The 10,606-nt window shown below is 41.2% G+C and overlaps 2 protein-coding genes across 2 annotated transcripts; one reads left to right on the plus strand and one right to left on the minus strand.

Annotated features, from left to right (window-relative positions):
* The first annotated feature begins 241 nt into the window (after positions 1-241).
* On the plus strand, positions 242-1,778 carry LOC108794516 (coiled-coil domain-containing protein 149-like). The gene is made up of 2 exons (XM_018565568.1): positions 242-322; positions 1,031-1,778. Exons 1-2 carry the CDS (start codon positions 274-276, stop codon positions 1,558-1,560), a joined length of 579 nt encoding a protein of 192 aa, XP_018421070.1. The 5' UTR covers positions 242-273; the 3' UTR covers positions 1,561-1,778.
* A 7,639-nt stretch (positions 1,779-9,417) lies between these two features.
* On the minus strand, positions 9,418-10,258 carry LOC108794515 (extracellular superoxide dismutase [Cu-Zn]-like). Its single transcript, XM_018565567.1, has one exon. It carries the CDS (start codon positions 10,249-10,251, stop codon positions 9,523-9,525), a length of 729 nt encoding a protein of 242 aa, XP_018421069.1. The 5' UTR covers positions 10,252-10,258; the 3' UTR covers positions 9,418-9,522.
* Positions 10,259-10,606: the final 348 nt, after the last annotated feature.

Consider the following 10,606-nt stretch of genomic DNA (forward strand, 5'->3'; position numbering starts at 1 on the left):
GCTTGGCCCCTTAGTTCCAGTGAAGGGAACTCTTAAGGCATCAGCATACCAAGACATTTTGGACAATTTCATGCTCCCAACTTTGTGGGAACAGTTTGGGGATGGCCCCTTCCTGTTCCAACATGACTGCACACCGTTGTATTTGTCAGGGGTTGGGCTTGGCCCCTTAGTTCCAGTGAAGGGAACTCTTAAGGCATCAGCATACCAAGACATTTTGGACAATTTCATGCTCCCAATCCACCAATAACGAACCCACAGCGTCCAAAGTCACCAATGATCACGTTTACGGACGTGCCTTGCCATAAACCTCTAACTTATGAAGGTAAGGCTGAAACCTGAATTTGAGTACTGAGCTATTTATTATGCTTGTCACCTTGGAGTGCGCCTGTTATTTTGCAATATATTGAAGGGATCATATTTTTGTCTCTACCATTATGTATCACTCCCTTCATTTATGTAGATTTACCTTGGAGAGATAAAAAGGTTGGATTGTGAAATAATTTTAGTTAAGATGCTAAATATCGGTTGAACATCCCACCTAATTGACCCACAGCCTAACTTCTTAGTGTTGATGTGGTAAAAAATAAACCTTAATTAGATCACAGGATTACTGTAGAGCAGGCATTGCGAGACCCAAATACATATTTATCTCCCTATTGCTGTTTAAAATTACAAAAAATTCTAACATGATGCCTATCTTTGATAAACCTTTCAACTACCTTGCATGTCTATCCTTCACTGTAACTGCTTAATCTACAGCTTAGCCCTACAAAATATTGCACATCCAAAATATTACAGATATGCTTTGTGCGAGAAGGAAGAGTAGGCAGTCAATTGATGATGCTACATAGTTAATATAATTCATACTGGAAATTGGGATTGGAACCAATAAATAGAAATTACTGGAGTGTGTCATAGGTAAATAGTGTATATATAAAATAATTAAATTTAATGTATTCATCTTGTTTTATTGTCTCAAGTTCCTTGCTTAGGTGCCACCCTTAGAATTTATATTATCTTGTTTCTATAGCACACAGGCAACAAAGTATTCACAAACGCTGTAGTGATTTGAGCACACAAGCCAACAATGAGACCACACAACCACTGGAAAATTCCCAAGATCCGCTTGGTAATTCTTATGAAAACATGTATCTTCATCCTTTAATCCCTCTATTGTGCTCCGAGAAGGAAGAACTGGAGAAGAGAGGGAAGGAGATAATTGAACTAACTGAAGAACTGGCAGCAGTTGAGCTGGAAGATAACCACCTTATAAGTTCAGTTGGAGGACACAGTGTTGCAGATGTGGCACCCCCTCTTGAAAGCTTTGAGCCTCCATTGTCCAGCCCAGTACCCACTGACCAATTGGAAGCAGATGTTTTATCTGCTGAAAGCTTAGATGAATCACAAGACTCTGTTGATGGAAGCTTAGACAGTGCCGGTCTCCAAAACTGTGTGGACACAAAAGAGCGACTGTTGGAGTCCTCTGTGACAGAGGAGTCATTAAAACCTGTTGGTAGTGATGAAAGTGTTGGAAAAGGAGTAGACGAGAATGGATCATGACCAAATGCCCTCCGTTTCCAAAGATGTGTCTTGCTTTGTTTAAACAATGTTGGTTTTATTTATTTGAAAATTCTTTCTAAAGTTGAACTCATTTTTATAGTCCATCGTTAAGACTACTAAACCTAAAACACAAGTTACCCCCGTTACCAGACATGCATGTAAACATTTGGGGAGATTACCAGTTAAGAAGATACTGGCTCTATATTGCTATAAACACATTGAGCAGGAGCTATTTGTCATCACAGCACCTACTCAGACAGAAATGGCTGATAATTTCAGACAATAGGTAGTGACCAATTTAGAAAAAAGTATACACAGTGGGAAATATCTGAAATTAAAGTAGATCTTATTGTTAGAAACGTCAATCCACTTTAATAAAAAAGAAAAGTGGCAAAAATACCAAATACTATTTGTAATTTAACAAAAAACTACTCGCCATAAATAAAAACTTCTGTTCCCCATTTCCTTCTCTGTTTGGTTCAATAAGGCCACCTTTCTCTGTTGATCTGCCTGTTTTTCAAAGCAGCTTCCATATCATTTAGTGACTGTAGGCTTAAACTGGATATTTCCATCAGTGACTTCAGTTTTGTCCTTGCAGCCAGCTTCTTCTGGGTAATTGAACAGGCAAAGGTTGCTGCAAAAATGGGAACCCAGTGGATTGGCAGGATAATGGACTTAGGGTTGCAAGAACGAATTAATAGATTCACTAATTGTCTCTAAAGGATGAATGTTGTTGGGCTAAACCATCCACTGACCTCCTATAGTTCTTAGGGATTTTCATCACTCCCTACGCCCCCCCAACCCCAATGGGGGCTCTTTACGTCCCCTGTTGTACCCTCTATAGTATAAAATAAAGGAAAACTAGAGAGTGAGGTCCACTCAGGTCTTTCTGTTGTGTAGGCTATACAGTAAAGAAATATAAACTGGTAAGAAAGACATCCTGTTGGTTTACAAAATATCAGCTTTTGGAGGACCTGTAGTGAATTTATGTGTGTAATGCAACTTGTGTTTTAGATCTTGTGGTCATTTCAGTCTGAGCATTTCATGGACACCATTCTTTTGTCCTTTAATGTTTAATAGGGTTTGTGAGGGCTGCTTGTGCTTTGTAGACTGTGTCTTATGTAAATGTTTGTTCATTTTTTAATGTAAAATGCTCATTCATTGTTTAATCATGGAAATAGACAATATTATCAATAATTATAAGCAACTAATTACGTTTTTATGTTCTCAGTCACATTTAAACTGTCATTAAAGACAGACCTCAAAGACCAGTCCACCCAAACTGCTATTTAATTATCGGGTAGATTCTGGCTAGATGGTTTACCCACTGATTTCTTATACCTCTCAAGGTCTCTGTTGGTGAGATCTCTCCTGGATCTGCAGGTTTACATTGTAGCCCTTCCTTACAAGAGGGCTGTTTTCATTCTGATGGTGTGTTTATCCATCACACATTATAGATAATTGGTGGCAAAGTCAAGTGTGAGTGCTTCATAAAGGTGATGGAGCCTGGGATTATGGCAAGGCCTGTCGCACCAATGGAATCCTCAACAGATTTCAGAAATCAATGAGTTTTACCCAATTAGCATTTACTTGTAATTTTGTAATCAATTTTGGGTAGACTGACCAGTTATCTTCAATTTTCCATTTGTCTGTAATCATCCTCCTCGCATTTATAATAAGTGTAAGTTTTTGTTTGTGCATTTTGAGGGTCCATTCGCACCATCCAGTGCGTTCATCGTACAGTCCATTGCATGCACTTTTTTTGTGATTGCACCACACTGGAACGTGGGTCCTTGCTATACCATGCGTTCAGGTGCGGACGATAGCACTGCAGGGAGCCTTTGTTTATGCAGTCCTGTGCGTTTATCCCACGAGACTGTGCGATGAACGCACTGGATGGTGTGGACAGGCCTTTAAAGAGAGCCAGACATCTTTACACTATGAGCCTCACACACTTTATAGTTTCACCACAGCCAGAGTTCCAAGGTTGCTTTTACCTGCACTATATGGTGCAGTTCACATCCTAGTTTAAATGTGATCTTTACTCTGTGCAAGGGCAAGAAATCTTTCTCTTTAGCTAACTTGCATTTGGTCTCCTGGCATCAAGAGAAAACCAGGGTGTTGGATTGGAAGAAAAGGATCAATTGAATGGTGTTGGGAAAGTAGGTCTGTATAAATACATGGTTATTCTATGATCAATGAGCAGCTCTAGTCACCCAGTGTACATTTATCAATATGCCTGCAATGCCTAAAATGTGATTGCTACAGCTTACTACATTTGGCACATATATTACAGCTGGTACCCATGGACTTAATGTGCAGAATGGGTAGTTATCTCATGTCAGTGAGAAGTACCAGACCTCCTGGCCGATGGATGTATTTTACCCTACAATTGACCAGCACTGGAGATGCCTGCTTTTCTCCTCTGTATGCTCTTCCAATCCTGTTGTGCAGGTTGTAGCCCAGCTAGCCAGGACTTAACCTAGCAATGATCTCCAAATCTGACTGCACTCTGTTGTCCATGTCAGGCCTTATTGACAACATCTTTGGCATTTTTGTTTGGTATTGTGTTAGAGGCTTAACTATTTATAGATTATGCATGTAGGAATTAAACCTTCCGAAAATTAGATGTACAGTGAAAAACTGCATGAGATTTGGCTCTGTGTGAGTTACACAACTGTTGGAATAAGTGCTTGTGAGATTGATTTTTACTAGAAAGGTCATCATCCATGAGACCTTCCCTTCCCATCTAAGTAATTGGAATTATTCAAGTGATATACATTTTTTTTTCTTTTTCTGGAGACCATCACTACAAAGATATTAAAAAGATAGAGCAAGTCCTGAGTAGGGCAGCCAAAATAATCCAAGGTCTAAAGGCTAATGCCTATGGGGACAGAATGGAGCAATTTAGTTCATACAGTTCCCAGGAAAGGGGTGGAAGGACATGTTTGAAAAATTTTAAATACAATTGCGGTGGGAATATGGTTAGGAGGACAGGATCTTCAATATGAAGCTGAGCTCAAAAACTGAAACAAGCAGAAAGAAACCCCAATGCTATACAGTATTCTAAAAGAGTAGTTGATGTTTGGAACAGACTTCCATCAGAATTAGTGAGTAAATCAACAGTAACAAACAGGGTTATTCACTAAAGGGTGAAGAGTTTGGAGAAGGCAGGAGAAGTGAACAATCTAGGACAACATACTGCAGACTGAACTGGAGAATGTTTCCAAATCAGTTATGTTGCCCTAGAGTGTTCAATTCTCCAAACTCTTCTCCCTCTAGTGAATAACCCCCTAAATGTAAACATGCTAGAGATAAACATAGGTCTATCTGATAAAAGTGTAATTAAAAAAACTTAATGAGGCAAACACCCACAAAACAAAAAAGGGCAGATTGAATGGGCCACTTGGTCTTGCTGCCCCTCTCCAATGTTTTAAGTAGTGATTAATAGCTAATGATAGCAACATTTTCCACATTCACAATTGCATGTGTAGCAATTGCTAGCAATTAATGAAGAACAATCATTAGCTAGCATTAAATGTATGCTTCCAGCCTTAACCAATTCCTGAAGTTTAAAAGAGAATTATAGGGAGAGTGAAATACACTCATCCCAATAGTTAGAGCTGACGTGTAACACTGCAGCTGTCACATGTTGGCTCTATAGATTGAGAACTGAGCGATCACAAACCGCTGATTGTTCAGTTCATGATCTTCTTCCTGCAGAGAGCGGTGACTCTTAGCCACTGATCCCCGCAGGGATTCCCTCCTACCCTCTGTTCCTCCAGCGCTGACTGGGGAGGGACAGATAGGGGAGGGGGCAGAGCCAGCTGTCAATTAGGTAGCAGGGTGGATTCCCGACAACATTTCTAATCTCTCTTGAAAGTACTAGTTACCTGGCTGTCATTCTGATCCAGTGGATTCTGTACTTTGTAGGTCACTGACCCAGAACCCAGAAGTACTGTATGCAGGTTACAAGTTTTAACTTCCTGGCATGACGGTTTGTTTCAGGTCAATGTTTCCCAGTACTAAAGATACGGTCAGGCAGATGGCATTATCAAGATGAGGTTCACAATTTTAGTCTGAGCATATCTCTCAGTACATGTTTTCTTTGAAGTGACACTAAACTCAGGTGTCAAACCTTAGAAATACATTCAAGTACCCTAACTTTTAACAAAAATGTATCTTATTTGTGTATCACTCAGCTGTAGATCCTCAAATCATGTCTGGATTTGTGCTGACACTGTCTACGGGAGTGAGGTTGGAGCTGCGGCTACTTTACAACACACACAGGGACCATGGGGAACAAAAGTAGTCACCCTCCAGAAGGAAGGACAGTGTCAGCACCAATTCAGAGATGATTTGAGGGTCTACAGCTGAGTGATACACAAATAAGATATGTTTTTGTTAATAGTTAGGGCAATTGAATGCATTTTGAAGACTTAACTCCTGAGATTAGTATCACACTAAATTCAATGTAATCCACTTGAGACAGAGCTGCTCATGTGGGTGGAAGGTGTTCTTCCTAAAGCTTATGTGTGCTTTTTCATATATTACCGATCACTTTCAATCTTCCTGGTAGCTGTGAAAGCCTATCTCTGAGGGGTAAAATAACACAAATAATAATTGCCGAGACCCCCTTCTAAGCTACGCTATATTACCAAAAATATTGGGACACCCTTCCAAATCATTGGATTCAGGTGTTCAGTGAAATTTCCTTGCTACTAAATATTCCGCGGTCATCTGTTAGTGGTATTATAACAAAGTGAAAGCAACTGGGAACAACAGCAACTCAGCCAGGAAGTGGTAGGCCACGAAAATAAAGAGCGGGGTCAGCGCATGCTGAAGTGCACAGTATGCAGAAGTCGCCAACTGCCTGCAGAGTCAATAGCTACAGACCTCCAAACTTCGTGTGGCCTTCAGATTGCCACAACAACAGTGTGTAGAGAGCTTCACGTAATAGGTTTTCATGGCTGAGCAGCTGCATCCAAGCCTTACATCACCAAGTGCAATGCAATGCATCGGATGCAGTGGTGTAAAGCACACCGCCAGTGGACTCTAGAGAAGTGGAGACGTGTTCTCGGGAGTGACAAATCCCTCTTCTCTGTCTGGCAATCCGATGGACGTGTCTGGGTTTGGCAGTTGCCAGGAGAACGATACTTGCCTGACTGCATTGTGCCCAGTGTAAGGTTTGGTGGAGGGGGATTATGGAGTGGGGTTGTATTTGTCAGGGGTTGGGCTTGGCCCCTTAGTTCCAGTGAAGGGAACTCTTAAGGCATCAGCATACCAAGACATTTTGGACAATTTCATGCTCCCAACTTTGTGGGAACAGTTTGGGGATGGCCCCTTCCTGTTCCAACATGACTGCACACCAGTTTGGGGGTGGAGGAACTTGACTGGCCTGCACAGAGTCCTCACCTCAACCCGATAGAACACCTTTGGGATGAATTAGAGTGGAGGCTGTGAGCCCGGCCTTTTCCTCCAACATCAGTACCTGACCTCACAAATGCGCTTCTGGAAGAATGGTCAAACATTCACATAGACACACCAGAGTGGACCAGAGGCGGCTCTCAAATTAGGCGGTCGCCTTAGGCCTCGCACTCACGAGGGCCTTGCGACCGCCTAATTTGCCTAATACATTACAGGGCACCTTAGCGCGGCGGCTGCGATCAGGGCTGGACACAATCAGCTTGACTGTTCGGCTTGGCCGGCCCGCTGTGTCCGATGCAGAGTGTCAGGCACTAGCCTGCCTGACGCTATGGATCAGCAGCCTGTTCAGTCACCTCCTCCGTGTAGATCTGCTCTGCTGTATTGAGCAGGGAAGTTACAGCCTGAGAGAGGTGAATCGGCCGCTGGGGAGGGGTGTCCTTTTCAATGCCAGGAGCAGCAGATGAGGGTCCTGGCAGTCTGTGTTGCAGGCACTGAGACAGGCAGCTAAGGTCAGATGATGCGCCTGTAGGACCCCCTGGTGTGCACAAGTGAGGAGTCGACTAGCCACCTGTGTTCCTGTCTTTCTGAGCGTCCATGCAGACAGATGTCTGTGTTCCCTGATAGACAGCAGTGCTGGAATTGGAGCTGGAGGACAAGAGGGACACCCTAAGGAGCAGCTGGAAAGTATCCTAGAAGATGCACATCCAAGGTAGGATGTCTATTACACACTGTATTGCAGAAATTAACCCACTACATACCTAACACTACACCTCTGTTCATAGAGACAAATTCGCATAGAAACCGTGACAAATTGGGACTTTTTAGGTGCATAGATCAGTATCAAAACGAAATATTTATTGTTTTAGCATAAAAATACATATAACTATACACAACATGATAAAATGGGATTAAAATACCATGTAAACTACAATTGATGGAGGACACTAATTAAGGCCAAGACAGCATAATATATATATTGAAACAACAAGTTTACAGAGTTGGTAGCAGCAGATAACTTGCTTACAAACTTATATACAGCACAGTCATGTATCATCGTGAAACAAGGGGAGCCAAACCAGAAGACGTCTATGCCGGGGGCCACTGAGGGGAAGTAACTAGCCAGGACGCCCAACTACTATCTCTCAATACTTGATAACCATAGGAGCCTTAAAAGTGTCTGGGAAGTGTGAAAACTTTTCATGCTTCTATGGTTATCAAGTATTGAGAGATAGTAGTTGGGCGTCCTGGCTAGTTACTTCCCCTCAGTGGCCCCCGGCATAGACGTCTTCTGGTTTGGCTCCCCTTGTTTCACGATGATACATGACTGTGCTGTATCTTAGTTTGTAAGCAAGATATATATATATATATTAAACTAGGTCTTATTTTCGTGGTAGGTCTTATATTACAGAAATCCCTGAAGATAGCGCTAGGTCTTATTTTCGGGGTAGGTCTTACCTTTTGGGGAAACACGGTATATATATATTCATCACATGTGTGTTTTCTATGAACAATGTATAGTGATTATCTTTTATTCAAGTATACGATGTGTTGGTTACTTGGCTCTCCAGCTGTGCTGAAACTACAAATCCCATAAGGCATTGCACGCCACAGGCATGACTCCCAGAGGCAGAAGCATGATGGGATTTGTAGTTTCAGCACAGCTGGAGAGCCAAGGTTGCCTACCCCTGGTCTAGGACAACATAGCTTAAATGGAACGTGAGCATTTTTCGGCACAAACGCTGTGAGCCTTGGAGCGATGGACATGCATTGAAGAACGCTGGATTGGGGCTGGAGGTATTTGTCCTAATTAGAGGCACGTAGGGCAGTTGGGGGAATTTATCAAAGAACAATTGTAGAAAGATATACATTAGTTCCTCTAACCTCCCCACATGGAAAGGTTTCTTTACAATAAGCACTCTTAAAACATTGAAAAGTCTTATGTGAGAGCTAGTTGTAGTCAGCTCTGTAGTTTGGTTTAAAACAAAAGGGCTGGATACAGCAAATATAACCAGCTGCTAGTATTTTTAAGAATGAACATATTTGATTGTTGAAACCATGAGTATCTTTGGAGATTAGCAATTATTTTTTTTCTTGTTGAATTTATTGGACATATCTTTTTTCAGCCTGACTGAAGTCATGTAGTATTATATACAAATGGATAGTATTACCCACAGTTGCAGTGTAAATAAACCTGCCCTGGAAAATCAGAAAAATGTGGATATTAGCTTCCTAGGGGGGAGAGTTAGTAGATAATTCATCTCTATATCCTATATGTTCTAGAAATTACATTTGACCAAAGCACAACATTTACTACAAAGCCAGCCAAGGTGATGTTTCAGCTTTACTTTACATTTTAGACTTACAAAGAAAATGCTTGTATACACCATCAATCTGTTTGACAGAAAGTTGAGTGACACACTAACGCTTTTACATATTTTGTGTCAAGCACAGATCTAAAATACACCTAAATGAAGAGCAATACTAACCGCTTAAATGAATATTAAATCTGAGATTGACTTCACCTTGCCAGTGACATTATTTTGGCTTCTTTTGTTGCCTATTGACGCACCTTGCAACTCTCTGGCTATTTGAGTTTGCATTCTCTTCCATGTATTTTTCCCAGCTATTTTTATTGGTGGCCCCAATCACACAACAAGCAAGACGTGTACCCGCATTTCCATTTTCCAAACTAGCCCGGTTATTGCCTTTGCCAAGATCGTCAGCCATCTTGTGTACAACTATTGATCTTCCAATTACAGAGACTCGACCATAGATGTTCGCCTCAAGATTCATGAGGTGCTGCTGAATCTTGCCATTACGGACACAGTAATTGCCGAAATCCCCTGGATGGTTTGGATGGTCTACGAAATATGGATTATAATGTCCTCCTGCAGAATCGCAGCCATTACTGAGATCACCAAAGTCGTGGATGTGAATTGCTCTTGAAGACTGATTGACATCCTGAGGAAAACCTTCTATGGAGAACACTGCTTCCAACCGTCCATATGGATAAACCTGTTTAAACAAGACATATCCTGTGATTTTGATTTCATCAGCATTCAATTTTGTGTTTGGGTGTAGCTTACAACTGGCATAGAGAGTTTTGTTTTCATTGTTTTGAGCAGGAACTCCATTAAAGAAGGCATCATACATTTCAGTGATCTTCTGCGACATAGCTGTTATTTCAGATTGGCATGCCTGCCCCTCTTGTGCTCTGGCTCCAAAAGAAACGGTGATAACTAAGATGACTTCTAGGAACATCATATTGAAACTATATTTAAAAACAGAAGAAGATCATTTTGAGTTGGTTAGTGGGATTCATTATGAGCTTTAGCAAAGAAAAGTTCAGACATTGCCAGAAGCAACCATTTGAATTCCATGTTCCATATTTCACTAATAATAAAGCAGAACTAAACTCGGTCACTAAATCCTCATGCATACTTTAAGTTAATATCATTTAGTTTAATATCATTTCAAACGTTGTTTTCATTCTTTTTAAATCTACAACTATCATTAAAATACTACCTGGTAATCCTGCCATGAAGGTCCTTTCTTCAGCCACTTCCTGTTATAGGGTTAAGCCGGCCATACACCTATAGATTATCAACAGATTTTCTAT

Source organism: Nanorana parkeri, unplaced genomic scaffold (assembly GCF_000935625.1).
Source record: "Nanorana parkeri isolate BGI_ZX_2015 unplaced genomic scaffold, ASM93562v1 scaffold859, whole genome shotgun sequence".
Lineage (NCBI taxonomy): Eukaryota > Metazoa > Chordata > Amphibia > Anura > Dicroglossidae > Nanorana > Nanorana parkeri.

Bases quoted from the DNA above. Each gene is read 5' to 3' on its own strand.
- LOC108794516 (XM_018565568.1), top strand. From the start codon at position 274: ATGATCACGTTTACGGACGTGCCTTGCCATAAACCTCTAACTTATGAA. The intron at 323-1,030 runs GTAAGGCTGAAA...TTGTTTCTATAG, and splicing joins TAAACCTCTAACTTATGAAG to CACACAGGCAACAAAGTATT.
- LOC108794515 (XM_018565567.1), bottom strand. From the start codon at position 10,251: ATGATGTTCCTAGAAGTCATCTTAGTTATCACCGTTTCTTTTGGAGCC.